The 19378-nt window shown below is 41.2% G+C and overlaps 1 protein-coding gene across 4 annotated transcripts in view; it reads left to right on the top strand.

Annotated features, from left to right (window-relative positions):
• Nucleotides 1-19134, top strand: part of pls3 (plastin 3 (T isoform)) — a 64730-nt gene extending 45596 nt beyond the window's left edge. For 3 of the 4 annotated variants that reach the window (XM_034178712.1, XM_034178713.1, XM_034178715.1), the window contains exons 9-16: nt 118-213; nt 300-495; nt 2504-2582; nt 2681-2795; nt 2890-3020; nt 3309-3432; nt 3991-4115; nt 4223-5231. In XM_034178712.1, the coding sequence (XP_034034603.1) occupies nt 118-213; nt 300-495; nt 2504-2582; nt 2681-2795; nt 2890-3020; nt 3309-3432; nt 3991-4115; nt 4223-4388 (1032 nt within the window). In that variant the 3' untranslated portion in view covers nt 4389-5231. Of the gene's footprint in view, nt 1-117; nt 214-299; nt 496-2503; nt 2583-2680; nt 2796-2889; nt 3021-3308; nt 3433-3990; nt 4116-4222; nt 5232-19112 lie in introns of those variants that run through there. The other variant, XR_004562770.1, reaches the window with a different exon arrangement.
• Nucleotides 19135-19378: the final 244 nt, after the last annotated feature.

Raw genomic sequence — 19378 nt, 5'->3', positions numbered from 1 at the left:
CCCATTTTACTAACTGTTGTTTTTATACTAATCATACAAACAGTCTTGAGATTTTTTTTTTTAGATCGCCGTATTAACTTTGCTGCTTTATGTTTTTTGGGTTAACTTTTTTTTAAGGACTCAAGAGCCTATTTCCACCTCCTGAATCAGATTTCCCCAAAAGGCACAGAGGAAGGCCAGCCGCGCATAGACATTTCCATGGCGGGCATCAACGTGAGCATGTTGACAGACATCATTCACCACATGGTAACAGCTGTACCATCCGGCTGAATGGAACTTGTGGTCTGTGTGTCCTTCAGGAGAGAGATGACATGAAGAGGGCAGAGCTCATGCTACAACAGGCCAACAGGCTCCACTGTCGACAGTTTGTCACGCCAGCTGACGTTGTTAGTGGAAACCCTAAACTCAACCTTGCCTTTGTGGCCAATCTCTTTAACAAATATCCAGCTCTGACCAAACCTGAAAATGTGGACATTGACTGGGGACTGTTGGAAGGTGGGTGGAGAATTTAGATGGAGGCAGAGCTCTAAGACCTCAAATTTCAGATTTGATTATTAATTACGTCCACTAATGATATAAAAAAATAATCAGCATTTATTTATTTATTTATTTATTTGTCTGTCTGTTAGCAGGGCTACGTCAAAACTACTGCACAGATTTTGGCAAAATTTTCACCATATATAGATATTAGGCCATGGAAGAATCCATTACATTTTGGAGGTAATCTGGAACCAGATCCAGATTCTGGATCAAGTTTCAGTTTATGTAGGCTTTGAAGGATTACTGTTCACAGGATTATGTCAAAACCACTGCACCAATTTTGACAAAATGTTCTACACAGATCCATATTAGGATCTGTGTAGGATCTTCTCCCGCTGCACTGAGGAGATGTACACAGTCTTTTTTTTTTTGGTCGTACCCGCGTGCACAAGCGCTGACCCGGTTGTGTCTGTGTGTGCACGTGTGCGGGAGACAACACGATGATTTGATTGAGCTAACTGGTGCTGCTAATTCTTGTAACACACACAGATCCTCTTCGCTGTAAGCCATCTGGATGCATGAAGAGCTGTTCCAATAAAAAGCTGATGTGATTTTTGGCTGGAATGAGGAACTAGTTTTTTTTTGTTTGTTTTTTTATGGAATTCCGAAGTCAGTGCACAGCATCACTGGACTACACGTCACAATTTGGACTTTAGCAGCAGTGGAACACCAAAATTTAAGTCCCTTTTCTGTTTATAAATTAATGAAATATCAAATGACAAGGATCTATTTTAGCCGTTATATAAACCAATAATGAATGTTTTTACATTGTTTCAGTGGTACGATTGAACTCATAAACATTCATTATTTGTATTCCATTACATATTGGAGGTGATCCAGATTCTGATTTTGGATCAAGTTTCACTTTATATAGGCATTGAAGGATTATGTCAAAACTACTTCATGGATTCTCGCTAAATTTGCACCAGACACACAGATATTAGGGCATGGAAGAATCCACTCAATTTTTTTGGGAGCTCATCTGGATTCTGGATCAAAATTTCACTTTATATAGGGTTTGAAGGATTATGTCAAAACTATTTCACGGATTCTCACCAAATTTGCATCACAGATTTAGGGCATGGAAGACTCCACTGAATTTTGGCGGTGATCCGGATCCAGATTGGCAGACATCAGAAATCTCCGATTGCCCCAGTTAAACCCAATTATGCTAATTACTAATTCAGAAACTTCAATAACAAATTACATCAATTTGTGGAATCTTCCATGGTGTTTAGAGGTATTTGTCTTTGTGTGCCTAAGCATTTAACCCGTTTAAAATCTGACACATACTGCATAGAAATGTTAAAGTAAACTTTTCTTAATATTTTTAAATAACTTAATATAGAAAGGCAAGAGGTATGTGTTATTTGGGGGAAATGGAGGTTTTCGTGTGTGTGTCTGTGTCTATATATATATTCAAAGCAAAGATACATTTTAATGTCTGACCGCAGTTGTATGGCTAATTGTGGTGGCACTGACAAAAAGACAGGCGTCCTTGAGCAAGGTCCATAATCCCCATATTGCTACTGTTGAGCACCTTACATGGCAGGACACTGACGTGAGTGTATGTGTGAACAGGTGAATATGAGGCATCGTTGTTTGCATCAGATTGGAAAACGCAATACTATAATGTTCAGGCATGTGCAGAGCAGGAATGCAGGGTTATATAGGAAGAAGGATGCTGAGGATGCAGCTCCCAGGCAAGAGGAGATGAAGACGGCCAAAGAGGAAGTTTGGGGGGCGCATGTGTGTAGTTGGTGTGACAGCAAGATCCAGAGCACAGGTTGTGATGGTCCACTGTGGGGTCCTCTAATGGGAACAACTATAAAAATAGGCAAAATCTATTTCTGAGATAGGGAAGCTATGTTTTTAGAATAATTGATTACCATTACTGCCAGTACAGTAGGAATCTCATTAAATTACAGAAACACTGAAAATCCCAAGGTCCTTTTCTGTTTAGGTGAAACAAGAGAAGAGAGGACTTTCAGAAACTGGATGAATTCCCTGGGCGTAAACCCACATGTCAATCATCTGTATGGGTGCGTTTACACATGAAATACTTGTCCTCGTGTTTCTTTCATGAAAATACTTTCACAGTGTACTGGGTCTGACATGTTTGTCACATATAATTTTGTAGAGATCTACAGGATGCTCTCATCATCTTTCAGCTTTATGAGCAGATTAAAGTGCCTGTTGTGTGGACTGATGTCAACAAGCCTCCTTACCCCAAAATGGGGGCCAACATGAAAAAGGTGGACACACACACACACACACACACACACATATATATATATATATATATATATATATACACATATATATATATATATTCTCTTGTGTACCCAGTTGGAAAATTGTAACTATGCAGTGGATTTGGGCAAATCCGCCAAGTTCTCCCTTGTTGGCATTGGTGGACAGGACCTAAATGATGGTAATCCCACCCTGACTCTGGCACTTGTGTGGCAGCTGATGCGAAGGTGATGCACCATGACATCATGATTCCTTCATAATGAAAATTACTGGTCAAATGTCACTTTTGTAACAAGAAAGAAAAGTTTGGTGATTACTTTGAGATGTTAGGATTCTGTTGATCACATTGTGTTCTCATGTTGGTCCCACTGAATAATATTTGGAAGAGTCACATTGTTCGTGTGCTTTAAAATGCATTTGTTTCAATTCTGGTGTGTTTTCTTGTTTATGGTCCTAGATTTCATATATTTCTTGCCATGTAAGCTTACTGTTGTTTTTGTTGTCTATTGTTTCAGATATACTCTGAATGTATTGGAGGATTTGGGTAATGGAGAGAAAGTAAATGATGACATAATTGTAAACTGGGTCAACAAAACATTGAAAGAGGGTGGAAAATCGACCAAAATTTCAAGCTTTAAGGTAAACAAAAGGTCCTTATGATTGCTTTGATTTACAGTAGGGTTGGCACAATAAGTCATGTTTGGTACAATGCAGATATTGGAACATTTCATATCTGCACCAGTGTCTCACCATTACTGATCTTAAATATTGGATTTGCATCCCGACTGTGAAAATAATTAGTTGAAGCCCTACTCCTATTGATTAATCGAGAAAATGATCAACTGTTTAGTGGTTAGGTCCATAGAATATAAGAAAATATTGAAAAATGTCAGTGTTTTCCAGCGCCCAAGGTGATGTCTTCAAATGTCTTTTGTCTACAGCCCAAAGTTTGGTTTATTTCCAAAGAGAAGTAAAGAAAGTAGTCAGATAAACCAGTAAAAGATCAAGAAGCTGAAATCAGAGTTTTGATTATTTTTTTATGACTCGAGGCAATCGATCAATTATCAAAATAGTTGTCAGTTAACAGTTTAATAGTGGTGCAGCTGTTGTACTTTGGTGTCCGAAATCAAATATTGCTGACTTTATGAGACCAAGCTTTGTGTTAAATCAGATATCTGGTCATTGTTTATTGATCAGGACAAGGCAAACAGCAGCAGCCTTCCGGTGATAGATCTGATAGATGCCATCAAGCCCGGCAGCATCAGCTACGAATTGGTGAAAACAGGCAGCCTCTCTGAAGATGACAAGCTGGAGAATGCCAAGTAAGACTCTCTGTGACCAAACCATGATTGAAATTGAAAGATTTTGTATCACTGTTGTTGGGCATGTGCATGTAAACAATTTGGGGTTAACATCTGTCTTTTTTTAGATATGCTATCTCTATGGCAAGGAAGATCGGTGCAAAAGTCTATGCTCTCCCAGATGACCTTGTAGAAGTGAAGCCCAAAATGGTGATGACCGTCTATGCCTGCTTGATGGGTCGGGGGATGAAGAACGTCTCTGATAATGCAAACCAACAACAATTAGGATATTGAAAGTGCCCAGCACGCCTTCCACTTTTCTTCTGCACAACTAAAGCAATTCAAATAATTTTTCTTTTCTAAAATGGAATAATATGGTATGTGGTCTAATATAAACACAGTGGATGCTGTAGCCACAGCTGTTTAAGATGTTCACTGAGGAATGTTTTCCCCTTATTTCAGCTAAGCCTGAGATACTAAATTACGAAAGATGGCAATTATCACAGTTTGTCTTAATGTGCAAGATTTTTTTAAATTAAAAAAAATGCTTTTCTTTCCAGCTCCAGGGTCGTTTGCATATTTTTACTGTCTATTCACTTAATGTCAACACACATTCCTGAGTAAAGCACTAAAAGTAAGATGTTTGTTGGATAAATGGGGGCATCACATATAAAAAAAAAAAATACATTAACATTCCCTCTCAATGTCTTAATAACTGGCATCATTCACGCCTACATATCTGTACAGAAGCCATAAGGTCAGATTGTAGTATTGACCAGCCTGTCTCTGGTGTAGTATTTGTTGTTAGTTTGGTTACAGTGTGAGATTAATGCTGTTTTAAAGTTTCTGGACTTTGTTGTATTGGGCCTGTTTTACGGTTTGTTTTTGTCTGTTACGCTGGTTGAGGAGCAGAACAACTCGACTCTTGGCTTCTTTTGTGCCTTTGTTTCTCAGAGACCTTATGCTTTGAGGTTATGCCTTTTTTTTCCTCATTCAGCATTACCAAATGTAAACTGCAACATAACTCCAGTTAGCTCCATGATATTGTATGACAACAACCAAATAGTGATGTTTGGCCTCGTGTTCATGTCTAATCAAGTGCTTTATACGCAACAATAAACCTGAATTTGAAAACTACTGATGTGTTTGATCTGTAAATTCTACAGTCTTTCATTGAGGTGGAGTTGGTGATAAATTAACTTTGGAATGAAAGGCATCAGGGTGGTGCTTATGCTGCGCACACGTTTGTTCATACTAGTGATGTAATTTCATATAGTGATGTCACCATGACAGCATGTACACCAACACCAAGTAGTGACGATTAATCAATGAGCTTTAAATCACCTCTCTAACTCAAACTGGTTGTGGAGATATCGGGAAATTTAGTTTTTTTTGCAACACTTTTGCTGATCATTGCCTTGAGCTTTTACTGACCATTCTCAAAGGTTAATCATTTAAGGTAATCACTCAAGCTCTCTTCTTTCAGCTGCTCCGCTTAGGGGGTCGCCACAGCAGTCAAATCATTTCCATCTCACCCTGTCCTCTGCATCTTCATCTGTCATGCCAACCACTTGCATGTCCTCCCTCAGGACATCCATAAACCTCCTCTTTAGCCTCCTCCTCCTACTGTCTGGTGGCTCTATCCTCAGCATCCTTCTCCCTACATCCAAACCATCTCAGTCTTGCCTCTCCGTCTTCAAACTGTCCCACCTGAGCTGTACCACTGATATGTTCATTCCTAATCCTGTCCAAAGAGAATCGCAACATCTTCAGCTTTACCACCTCCAGCTCTGCCTCCTGTCTTTTTGTGTCACCATCTCTAAGCTGTACAACATAGCTGGACTCACTACTGTCTTGTAAACTTTCCCCTTCACTCTTGCTGATATTTTGTCACAAATCACTTTTCTCCACCCTGCCTGCACTCTCTTCATCTCTCAACCACACCTGCCATTAATTTGGGCAGATGATTGCAAGTAAATAGTAAATGGACTGCATTTATATAGCGCTTTTCCATCTGCAACAGATGCTCAAAGCGCTTTACAATAATGCCTCAGATTCACCCCGATGTCAGGGTGCTGCCATACAAGGCACTCACTACACACTGGGAGCAACTAGGGGATAAAGGACCTTGCCCAAGTGCCCTAAGATTTTCCGGTCAGGCTCCTCTGGTCTCAAGCCCAACGCTTTAACCACTAGACCATCACCTCCACCTTCCAAGTATTTAAAACTCTTTCACCACCTTTTCTCTTTGTAACTGCACTTTTCCACTGGGCGCTCTCTCATTCACACACATGTACTGAGTCTTGCTCCTATTGACTTTAATTCCCCTGCTCTCCAGAGCATATCTCCGCATTTCCAGGCTGGACTCAGCGGCTCAACTTGCTCTCTACTCTGACTACATACGTATCACAATGTCATCTGCAAACATTCTAGTCCTGATCTCATTCATCAACCTGTTCATCACCATTGTGAACAAGAAAGGACTCAGCTGATCATTGGTGTAATTCCACCTTAATGAATCTGTCATTCCGACTGCATCTCACAGCTGTCACACTATCCTTGTACAGTTCTCCATTTTCCTCTTGTATTGTACTTCTCTGCCACTCCAGACTTCCTGACAAATACTCCAACACTTCTCTTGGCACCCTGTCATAAACTTTTTCTAAATCCACAAACACAATGCAACAACTTCTCGCCTCATCTTCTCCATCAGTAGTCATAGACCAAACATTGCATCTGTAATGCTCTATTTCTACATTTGGTGAAACTCTGCTTATGCCTTTCAGTTATTTTTTTTTACAGACATACGTGCAATTATAATACAACCTCTGGCAATAATTATGGAATCACCGGCCTCGGAGGATGTTCATTCAGTTGTTTAATTTTGTAGAAAAAAAGCAGATCACAGACATGACACAAAACTAAAGTCATTTCAAATGGCAACTTTCTGGCTTTAAGAAACACTATAAGAAATCAAGAAAAAAAAATTGTGGCAGTCAGTAATGGTTACTTTTTTAGACCAAGCAGAGGGAAAAAATATGGACTCACTCAATTCTGAGGAATAAATTATGGAATCACCCTGTAAATTTTCATCCCCAAAACTAACACCTGCATCAAATCAGATCTGCTCGTTAGTCTGCATCTAAAAAGGAGTGATCACACCTTGGAGAGCTGTTGCACCAGGTGGACTGACATGAATCATGGCTCCAACAGGAGAGATGTCAATTGAAACAAAGGAGAGGATTATCAAACTTAAAAGAGGATAAATCATCACGCAATGTTGCAAAAGATGTTGGTTGTTCACAGTCAGCTGTGTCTTAACTCTGGACCAAATACAAACAACATGGGATGGTTGTTAAAGGCAAACATACTGGTAGACCAGGGAAGACATCAAAGTGTCAAGACAGAAAAAGCAATATATCTCAAAAATCAAAAATGCACAACAAAACAAATGAACGAATGGGAGGAAACTGGAGTCAAGGTCTGTGACCGAACTGTAAGAAACCGCCTAAAGGAAATGGGATTTACATACAGAAAAGCTAAACGAAAGCCATCATTAACACCTAAACAGAAAAAAACAAGGTTACAATGGGTTAAGGAAAAGCAATCGTGGACTGTGGATGACTGGATGAAAGTCATATTCAGTGATGAATCTCGAATCTGCATTGGGCAAGGTGATGATGCTGGAACTTTTGTTTGGTGCCGTTCCAATGAGATTTATAAAGATGACTGCCTGAAGAGAACATGTAAATTTCCACAGTCATTGATGATGTGGGGCTGCATGTCGGGTAAAGGCACTGGGGAGATGGCTGTCATTACATCATTAATAAATGCACAAGTTTACGTTGATATTTTGGACACTTTTCTTATCCCATCAGTTGAAAGGATGTTTGGGGATGATGAAATAATTTTTCAAGATGATAATGCTGTTGTTTTCCTGATTAAGGAGGTTAAGCTGTTTTAATTCATATACCATGGTGATGTCTTAGTCTGTATACAGTAAATGAGTAAATGCTGTGTAGTATGTTGATGCCAAAATTGCACATTTTTTGGCATTTGGATTGTAATCAAGTTCTTCTGGCTTCTCCTTTTTATCCCCCCAGTATGAAATATGGGGGGGGGGGGAGATATAGCAATCAGCATTCACGTCTGTCCATTTTCAATTTTTAGAGCGATTATCTTAAGTTTAGCATAAGGGTGTACTTGAGTGATCCCCCAACACTGGTCAGTTAGGGTGACCTTGAGGTCCGTTTCAAGTAACCCTGGGGATATTCAAGATGTTGTCATTGCTACCTTTGTTAGCCCGATATCTCAAGAACCACTTGAACAAATTCATTCATATTTTGCATAAGGGAGTACTTGGGTGATCCCGAGACACCAGACAATTACAGTGACATTGGCGTCAATTTCAAGGTTACAGCGCGATATTCAAGATAATTGTCATTGCCACTCTTATTAGCACGATATCTCAGTAACCAGTTGACCAATTTCATTCATATTTACCACAAAGGTGTACATGGGTGATCCCCTGACACTTTTTATTACTGATTTTTGGGAGCCGAGGGGATATGTCCTCTCCTGATGGCTCTTCTTTCAGTCTTGGTCACCAGAGCAGATCAGATATGGATCCGCATATAGATTTGGCACAACTTTTTACATCGGATGCCCTTCCTGATACAAGTACATATAACCACTAAAATAGGCATGAGTGGCCTTGAAGTGGCAGCCTCCTGCTTTAGAAGCAAGTGCATAACATGGTGGAGCTGGACATGCCCCAAATGCACTTGTGCTATGCACTTTAGATCATGTATATTAGACTGTCAAGATTAATAATTATACAGCACTTTGCTTTAAATGAAAATGCAGCCGGTGTGCTCTGTGTCAGCCTGTTCCTGTCAGATCTCAGAAGCTAAACAGAGCAGGATCTGGTTGGTACTTGGATGGGAGACCTCTTTGGAACTCCAGCCGGTGTGTGTGTTTCTCCAGGTAAAACTGGAGTGGCGTCAAGAAGGGCATCTGGCGTACAACTTGTGCCAATTACCATTGTGGATCTGGCTGTATCCGCTGTGGCGACCCCGAACAGGACCGTGAGCAACAATAACTTTGCTTTAAATGAAACCCATTTTCTCTATTTTGAAATTACTTTTTGTTGTTGTTGTTAAATTCATAACTATTAATAAGTAAAAATGCTTTATTTGAAGAATGAGAAGGACAACCTTGCAGCAATCCACCAATCAGGCCTGTATGGCCACATGGAAGACACTCCTTAGTAAAAGGCACATGGCAGCCCACCTGGAGTTTGCCAAAGGCACCTGAAGGACTCTAAGACTATGAGAAACAAAATTCTCTGGTCTGATGAGACAAAGATTGAACTCTTTGGCGTGAATGCCAGGCATCATGCTTGGAGGAAGCCAGGGACCATCCCTACAGTGAAGCATGGTGGTGGCAGCATCATGATGTGGGGATGTTTTTCAGCAGTAGGAACTAGGAGACTAGTCAGGATTGAGGGAAAGATGAATGCAATAATGTACAGAGACATCCTGGATGAAAACCTGCTCCAGAGTGCTCTTGACCTCAGACTGGGGTGACGGTTCATCTTTCAGCAGGACAGTGACCCTAAACACACAGCCAAGATATCAAAGGAGTGGCTTCAGGACAACTCTGTGAGTGGCCCAGCCAGAGCCCAGACCTGAATCCATTTCATAATGACCAAATATTTGCACAAAAAGTTTGAACATTAACTATCACCTAAGCTGCATGTCTTTGGAGGTGGCAGGCAGCTGGAGCACCTAGAGGAAACCAGCATGAACATGCAAATCCACGCAAAGGACCAGGTGGAAAGTGATCCCATGACTTTGCTGTGTGCTAATCACTACCTTGCTGCCTTGCTTGTTACTTTATTAAAAGACTGCTTTCTTTAAGAACCTACCAGGAAGAGCATTTTAACAACAGTACTCGTATGCAAATCACTCATTGAATCATTACTTACTTTCCGTATCCTTTCCTGGTTCATGTTAATTTCCATTAAGAATAAATAAAAGCTTTCCCAGATCATTAATCAAGCAAGTAAAATAACTGGTTAGACCTAAACTCGACTTTCTGTACTTCATACACAAGCAGTTAAACGCAAAGCCAAACACATCATAGTAGATCACACCCACCCTTTGAATGTCTTTTCAAATACTGTCATCAGGTCGCCATTATAAAGAAAAGCATCTACGAGGTCTATTAGATAATAAACCGACCCTTTTATTTATTTTTTTTTAACTATATGGATTTGAATGACGTGCGATTACACCAATCATGCTTGAACCCTCGTGCGCATGCGTGAGTTTTTTCACGCGTGTCGGTGACGTCATTTCCCTGTGGGCAGGCCTTGAGTGAGATGTGGTCCCGCCCTCTCGGCTGAATTCCTTTGTTTCACACGCTGCTCGAGATGGCGCGCGTTGCTTTATCAAACTTTTTTCTGGACCTGTGAGGAATATCCGAGTGGACACTATTCGAGAAATTAAGCTGGTTTTCTGTGAAAAGTTTAACGGCTGATGAGAGATTATGGGGCCTTTTTGTCGGTGTAAGAACTTCCCACAGAGCAGGACGTCGTGCAGCGCTTCCAGGTGCCGTCGTCGGCCTGTTTCGACCTGAAAACATCCTAATTTAAGGCTTAATTCACCCAGGACATCGTGAGAGAACAGAGAAGATTCAGAAGAGGCCGGCATGAGAACTTTATGTGGACATTCCACTGTTTAAGGACATTTTTTAATGAAAGACATGCGCGCAAATTCGCCGAGTCGTTTCCGTGACGACTCGGCAAATCTGTGTGCGCCGCGACAGGAAAAACACCTCCGTGTTGAAAACCATTTGTAAAATTCAGGCGGCTTTTGATGGCTTTCAACAAGTGAGTAACTGAGAAATTGTTTAACAGCTTGGGCATGTTCCAACTTGTCTGTTAAGGTTTCCAACACGGAGGTGTTTTTCCTGTCGCGACCCCCCGCGGTCGGGTCTGGTCCGACATGCGACTGCCCGCACGTTCTTTCATTACAAAATGCCCGTTAACAATGGAATGTCCGAATAAACTCCTCATGCCGACTTCTTCTGAAAGTTCTCTGTTCTCTGACGACTTCCTGGATCAACAGAGCCTGAAATGTGGAAGTTTTCAACTTGAAACGGTGAGACGCTGCCGCCTCGAAGCCCAGATCGCCGTCAGGCGCCGTGGGCCGTCCTTACGGCGACACTACCAGACCAAAATCTCTCATCAGCCGTTAAAATTTTTACCGAAAACCAGCTGAATTTATCGAATGGTGTGCCTTACAGTTTTGAAAAAATTTTGATCAAACAAAGCAGCAGTCTCTGAGCCATTCCTAAACAATGAAAAAAAAGACGAGAGGGTGGGCGACTCCTCACTCAAAGACTGCCCACAGGCGAATGACGTAACCGACAGGCGTGAAAAACTCTCGCATGCCCACGAGGGTTCAAGCATGTCTGATGTAATCACACGTGATTCAAATCCATATGGTTTTTGAAAAAAATAATAAGGTCGGATACTTTTCTAATAGACCTTGTACTTTATCATTCTCACTACCATAACAACGTTAAACTTGAAGCATTAAGAGAACGCAAACCTCCACCAAGCCCATAGGATCACTGACGTCACATGGAATACCCTTTGGCAGAGAGACTTATTCCACGTCATTTCACGCATTTAGTTTATTCAATGAGGACAAACAAATGTTAAATTATTGTTGTGTTGTAACTTAATTTTTGTTCAGCCTTTGTGACCCGTCTTCATGAAGTTAGATGCAAAAATGTTGAAATTGGCCCTATCCTGCAATGATAAAGAATCCTTAAAAAAAATTACTGGATCCGGATCGTGTTCCAGATCAAAATTTAATGACTTCTAACTTAGGCCAAGATACACCCCTGGTAAAAATTTCATTGAAATCCATTGACGATTTTTTTGAGTAATCCTGCTAACCAACCAACCAACCAACCAACCAACAAACAGAAGCGACCGAAAGCATAACCTCCTTGGCGGAGGTAATAAACACTAAGATTGCTCTATCACTATAATTTAAGTACAAAGCCATTTTGTACACATTAGCATTTGAAATGTTTTATGATTTTATTCTGTCTTGTGGAGCTCTGAAATGTTTCCTTTTATGTTCTTGTCTGGGTTTTGCTTTGAATGTTGAGCCATGCTGAAGATAATTTTCTGTTATGAGAGACAGTTTTCTGACTCTGGGGGGAAAACAAATCAAAACTATCTTTCCAAGAACACAGACAATAAGTAGCATGAGTGAGACTTGAACTCAGGTGTACCTATTGGCATGCCAGCTCAGTGGGCCTTCCCCAAACCTTTTTCTGTTCTTGAGGGCCTCAACACAGAAGAGAAATATGCCACAGGGCCAGAATTTTATAGTTAACATTCTGTCACAGTGCAAATACAGTGGGGTAAAAAGTATTTAGTCAGGCTCTGATTGTGCAAGTTCTCCTACTTAGAAAGATGAGAGAGGTCTGTAATTTTCATCATAGGTACACTTCAACTGTGAGAGACAAAATGAGAAAGAAAATCCAGGAAATCACATTGTAGGATTTTTAAAGAATTTATTTGTAAATTATGGTGGAAAATAAGTATTTCGTCAATAACAAAAGTAAATGGACTGCATTTATATAGCGCTTTTTCATCTGCATCAGATGCTCAAAGCGCTTTACAATTATGCCTCACATTCACCCTGATGTCAGGGTGCTGCCATACAAGGCGCTCAGTACACACCGGGAGCAATAGGGGATTAAAGACCTTGCCCAAGGGCCCTTAGTGATTTTCCAGTCAGGTGGGGATTTGAACCGAGGAACTTCTGGTCTCAAGCCCAACACCTTAACCACTAGACCATCACTTCCCAAGTTTAACTCAGTGCTTTGTAATATAATCTTTGTTGGCAATGACAGAGGTCAAACGTTTCCTGTAAGTCTTCACCAGGTTTGCACACACTGTAGCTGGTATTTTGGCCCATTCCTCCATGCAGATCTGCTCTAGAGCAGTGATGTTTTGTGGCTGTCGCTGGGCAACACAGACTTTCAACTCCCTCAACAAATTTTCTATGGGGTTGAGGTCTGGAGACTGGCTAGGCCACTCCAGGACCTTGAAATGCTTTTTACGGAGCCACTCCTTCGTTGCCCGAGCGGTGTGTTTGTGATCATTGTCATGCTGGAAGACCCAGCCATGTTGCATCTTCGATGCTCTCACTGATGAAAGGAGGTTTTGGCTTAAAATCTCACGACACATGGCCCCATTCATTCTTCCCTTAACACGGATCAGTCGTCCTATCCCCTTTGCAGAAAAACAGCCCCAAAGCATGATGTTTCCACCCCCATGCTTCACAGTCGATATGGTGTTCTTGGGATACAACTCAGCATTCTTGTTCCTCCAAACACAACGAGTTGAGTTTTTACCAAAAAGTTCTATTCTGGTTTCATCTGAGCACATATACTCTCCCAATCCTCTTCGGGATCATCCATATGCTCTCTGGCAAACTTCAGATGGCACTGCAGGATTTGAGTCCCTCTCTGCGTAGTGTGTATCCTTTGTTACTTTGGTCCCACCTCTCTGCAGGTCATTCATCAGGTCCCTCAGTGTAGTTCTGGGATTTTTGTTCACCATTCTCATGATCATTTTGACCCCACGGGATGACATCTTGCGTGGAGCCCTAGATTGAGGGACATTATCAATGGTCTTGTATGTCTTCCATTTTCTTACAATTGCTCCCACAGTTGATTTATTCACACCAACCTGCTTGACTGTTGTAGATTCACTCTTCCCAGCCTGGTGCACATCTGCAGTTTTTTCCTGGTGTCCTTCGACAGTTCTTTGGTATTGGCCATGGTTGAGTTTGGAGTCTGACTGTTTGAGGCTGTGGATAGGTGTCTTTTATACAGATAACGAGTTCAAAGAGGTGCCATTAATACAAGTAACAGGTGGAGAACAGAAGGACTTCTTAAAGAAGTTCCAGGTCTGTGAGAGCCAGAAATCTTGTTTGTTTGTGGGTGACCAAATACTTATTTTCCACCATAATTTACAAATAAATTCTTTAAAAATCCTACAATGCGATTTATGCTTCTCCAACTCTGGGCCATGCAGTGACATAGACATGCGCATGACCCTTTTAAAGTTCTCCGTTGTGTATGCAATTTACCACAGGAACAGTGGCTTTTTCTGGATTAATTTGCCCCTCAGTGAGTTCAACTTCTTATACAATTGTCAAAGTCCAAACCAACGGTCCATGTCATTTCCGTCCATGAATTGCAGGTCATTTGAGCATCTTTTTCTGACTCTGTGTTGTGAAGTTGGTTATATTTGTGGACTTTTCTGCCAAACATTTGATTCATGAGTGAAATGTAAACAGCATGCACACTGCAAAAACCTTTAAAATATGACGGGAGAGAAAGGAGTGAAACCTGAAAAGTGACAAATCACAGCCCTTTGCGGTCTCCATCGTGCGCGGGTTAGCAGCCACACAGATATACTCATACAGACTCTTTACTATCATTGTAACCGCTAAAATGAAAGGTAAGGTGGAAGCCTTTTACTGCAAATATAAACCTGAGTAACCCCCCCCCACAGACTTGAAAAGTCTGGAGAAGAAAAGAAAAATAAACATAAAGTTTAATTGAATGAAAGTGGTGTGTCCAAAACGTTAAAAAAAAAAAATTATAAGAACGTAGTAGCAAAAAAAAAAAAAAAGATTGCATATAAAAAAGTATGTACAAAACTGGATATTTCAGTTGCAGTGGATAGTGCACATAAACAAATATTTCCCTCATTTCAAATGTGGCATGTGACCTGGCTGTTTGGTTCCAGTGGCATTCAAAGCTCTAACAGCAGTTGGGTAGAAAGTGTATTTCTATCTATTTGTACTTGATTTAATGGTCCTGTACCATCTGCCTGACGGCAGTAGCTCAAACAGGGAGTGGCCAGGGTGGGATGAGTGCTTTAGGATGGTGTTGACTCTCCTGAGAGTGTAAGAGCCATGAAGGTCCCCTAGTGTGGGTAGAGGGAACCCAGGGATCTTCTCTGCCATTTTGGTAAACCTCAGGAGGTCTTTCCTGTTTGCCCCCGTGCAGCTGGCAAACCACGTACAGAGGCAGTATGTGAGGATGCTCTCCACGGTGGAGCGGTAAAAAAGACACAAGCAATCTCTGGTTTATGTTATTTTTCCTGAAGATTCTCAGAAAGTGGAGTCTTTGCTGTGTCTTCCTTACCAAGTTTGTGGTGTTCCTGTCCCAGGTCAGTTTCTCATCTACAGGGACTCAGAAAATGGAAACGGAACCTTTCCACACAGGGCTCTGATCTAAAGTGGTTGTCTTTGGTTTGCCACACCCAGGGATATGTGTGAAACTTAACACCATATTACAGTGCAGGCAGCAAGCAGAATTTAATAATCACTGGACTTGATTAAATTTAATGGAAACACATTGTGATCGGACAGGAGCTTTTGTCTGATGCGAATGAAAATACATTATACAAAATCTGTTATATATGATGTTTATTACATGGAAAACCATACAAAAACATTGGGACTTTTGCTTTTTCCGGTGAGTGCGAATATCCAGTTTATACGATAACGGTTTAGGGGAGTTTTACGTAGTACCAAAGCCATTGTCACCTTAATTTTTTTTCTTCAATATTTATTTCATTCATTTAAAAGAAAAACAGAAATGAGTACATTACAAGACACTGAATGAAAAGGAGCAGAGAGAAGAACAAGTCTTATATTTTCTGCCCCTTTTTACAATACAATCTTTCAATTTTAAGCATCATTATTCAACATTATTTAACAGATTACATTTTTTGACTTTGTCACATACCACTGACTTATTTCATAATTTTAGCCATTATTTAAAAGATTACATTTTTAACAGGTTACATTTTAGACTTAAAACATTTTAGACATTATTAACAGATTACATTTTTGACTTTGTCACAACCCACTGACTTATTTCATAGTTTCATACTTACTTAATTCATCTAGTTTAATACGTTTTTTAAATAATTTAAGCGACCTTGATTCTTTGATTTCTTTGTTGAGGTTGTTCCATAATTTTACACCATTCACTGCAATACTCCGTTCCTTTACTTTACTTTGGCTCTGAATCTTGGTTTTTTAAAGACTTCTATTCCTTTCAAATTATAACTTACTCTTTTTTCAAACATATTTTGAATGTTTATTGGTAAGGTATTTTTATTAGCTTGGTGCATTGTTTGTAATATTTTCAAATCAACTAAATCATGAAATTTAAGTACCTTATACTTAATGAATAATGGATTAGATGGATCTCTAAAACGACTATTGCTAATCATTTTTAAAGCTCTTTTCTGCACAATAAATAATGGTTGTGTATAAGTTTTACATGTTGATTCATTCACTGGTGAGTATCCAATTCTCCTAACTATACAGTAAGACAGAAAGTACCAAGACCCTAAAGACTTGGGCCTTCATTTTCCTGCAAAAGGTATCAGCATTACCAAAGTCATTTGTCCAGGGACTTCATGACTCCATAAACACTTTACAGGCACCTTTGTCCACTGAGGACCCAGAATGCAACTTTGAAACTTGACTATTATAAATGGGACAGCATAGTAGATTAGTGGTTAGCACCGGTTCCTCACAAGAAGAAGGTCTCAGGCTCGCTTCCAACCTTGTACTTTCTGTGTGAAGTTTGCATGTCCTCCCTGCCTTTGAATGGGTTCACTCCAGGTGCTGCGGCTTCCTCATTCTTCCAAACACATGAAGGCTCGATGAACTGGTTTCTCTAAATTGACCATCAATGGGAGTATGAATGTGTTTGTTTGTCCACGTGTGGCCTTGCAATCGACTGATAGTCTGTCCAGGGTGTAGCCTGCCTCTCATCCAGTGGAGGCTGGGATACGCTCCAGCCACCCTGTGACCCTTAACTGGAATAAGTGGGTTTAGAAAATGAAAGCGCAATTAGAAATTGGTAATTTGACTTTGTAATAAAGACAGGAAAATATTTATATAAAACAAAGAGCGCTATCCTTCCGCCAGAGCAATGTGTTTAATTCTGCTAAGTGACATAATAGAAAGGTCAGCAGAAGTCTGATTATTCCTACTATCACATCTGGGTGATGTCATTGAATGAGAATGTTACACAACGAATGGAAAAGTGCCACAATATTACAAAATTTTCACAAAGGATGAAAGTTTCTGAAGCATTGCCAAATCTAATAAAGTGTTTCTTCCAACACAGATAAACTTTATTCAATCTTCTGTCAAAACTACTTACTGACACCACCCAAACAAACAGACGTGAGCACATAACCTCCAGCCCTGTGTGTGCTGGTGAAAATGATAAAAAAAAAAGATAAAAGCCTCCAATTTATCTGCCAATTTACAGACCTGAGGTCGAAACCTGCTCATGTCACCGGTCTGTGTCCTTGGACAAGACACTTAATCTCCATTGTCTCAGTCCACCCAACTATGAGTCCCAGTGGGTAAGTAACCTGCATCAGACTTGTGCCCCGTCCAGGGGAGTCATACAATCTCATCTGCTTCACGTTATGGAATCCTGTAGTAAGCACCAGTCCGATGGGCCTACATAGGCCTGACATGCATGAGGACAACTTTGAGCCAGATTGGAAGTTTTGTAGCCGGTGAAAGTGTAGTGACATGGACCCACAACAGGGGGTGCAAATGAACGGTCAATAGATGAGCCAAAAGGTAACAATTTAATGTTGTGAAACGTGCACAACGAACATACAGACAATCTCAGAATATAATTACAGTCAAATTACAAAGGTGACGTGTGGGCAGGCTCGAGGATAGAAGACGTCTGTCCTGAGAAGAGCCGGAACCACACGATTTCCGCCCCCACAGAACCTGGTGAATACTGGAGCCGCCAAGTCCCGAATTCCCAGGTGATCACCGTCCCGACTGTCGGATTTGGTACTGCTGGCGAAGAACAAAGACAGTCAAGTGTGGGTGTGTGTACACCCAGTAACAACAGCGGTGGGAATGCCACCTCCACCTCTCACTCAATATGTTGCAGAGTACCGCAGTGATTCCTCAGGGGAAAAGAGTGCCGTCCTGCACTCACTCAGCCTCCACAGAAAAAGGAACCGGTACTCCTGCAAACACTCACAATATACAGATATATTGCAAAAGACACAAACGGCTGAGGATATTACCTCCAATGAAGTATGATATCTCGGCGATGAGGTGGAGATGACGTCTGGTCTTTATGGATGAAGAATGTGTGACAGCTGTCAGGAATTAATGAGTGACAGCTGTCGCTCCCGGCTGTGTCCGTGGCGGCAGCGCCCTCTCGTGCCTGAAGCCCGCACTTCAGGCAGGGCGCCCTTTGGTGGTGGGCCAGCAGTACATCCTCTTCTGGCGGCCCACACAACAGGTCCCCCCTAAAAATTGGTCCGCCCTGACTTCACTGCACAGCAGCTCGTCTGAATCTGACCCTCTACACTCAAAGCAATCAAAAGGAATAATGTAATTATTAACCATCAGATGACAAACTAAAACCTCTTAAATCATTCTAAAGTCAGATTTAAGCAAAAACGAGGCCATAACTCAGTGAGTCACTACTGACACTTCGAAATGACGGAGGTGCAGTGAAGGCAGCAGCTAGCAGCTCGTCTCACTGTGGCACTCTAATCGCTTCCTCTGTCTTTATGATGAAATAAAGCTGAATTTATGTGGAAATGATTGTTGTACAAAAGCTTCAGATATCTGTGGCTGAGATAGATGATGACTGGAGTGCAGTTTGAAGCAGAAACGAGGTGATAATCAGTGAACCGCGGCTGACGCATAGAAATGACGTGTAGTGAAGGCACGTAGTGTAGTGTAGTGAAGGATTTTTAGGGGGGATCGTTCAGTGGACGACACCAGTTTTCTTTACAGACATGTGACATAGTGTGTCTGCACGGTTTCCTGAGTGATGAGGATCCTGAGGGAGAGCAGATGATTGGCTCGCTGAGCCACAGCGCATCAGGGAGCCCGTGTGTGTGTGTGTGTTTATGGTTTTTGTTAATGATCTACCAGTTAGTTACACAGCAACAACAGTCATGTAAACACCTCATCTGCATCTGCGTGCGACACTGAAGGTGTGCCACTGGCGTCGCTTTTGGAAACGTCCATTTTCACGTCTAATTTGACATTTTCCCTCCTGTTAGCTACATGGCATGTGCAGTTTTTGCTTCAGTCACCAGGGCAACCATCTGCTGGGTGACAGACCAGATGAGGGATTGCTGTGTAGACAGTCCC

This window comes from Thalassophryne amazonica, chromosome 9 (genome assembly GCF_902500255.1).
Source record: "Thalassophryne amazonica chromosome 9, fThaAma1.1, whole genome shotgun sequence".
NCBI classification, from domain to species: domain Eukaryota; kingdom Metazoa; phylum Chordata; class Actinopteri; order Batrachoidiformes; family Batrachoididae; genus Thalassophryne; species Thalassophryne amazonica.
The sequence above is the reverse complement of the archived record's forward strand: the minus strand, read 5'-3'. Positions and strand labels throughout refer to the sequence as shown.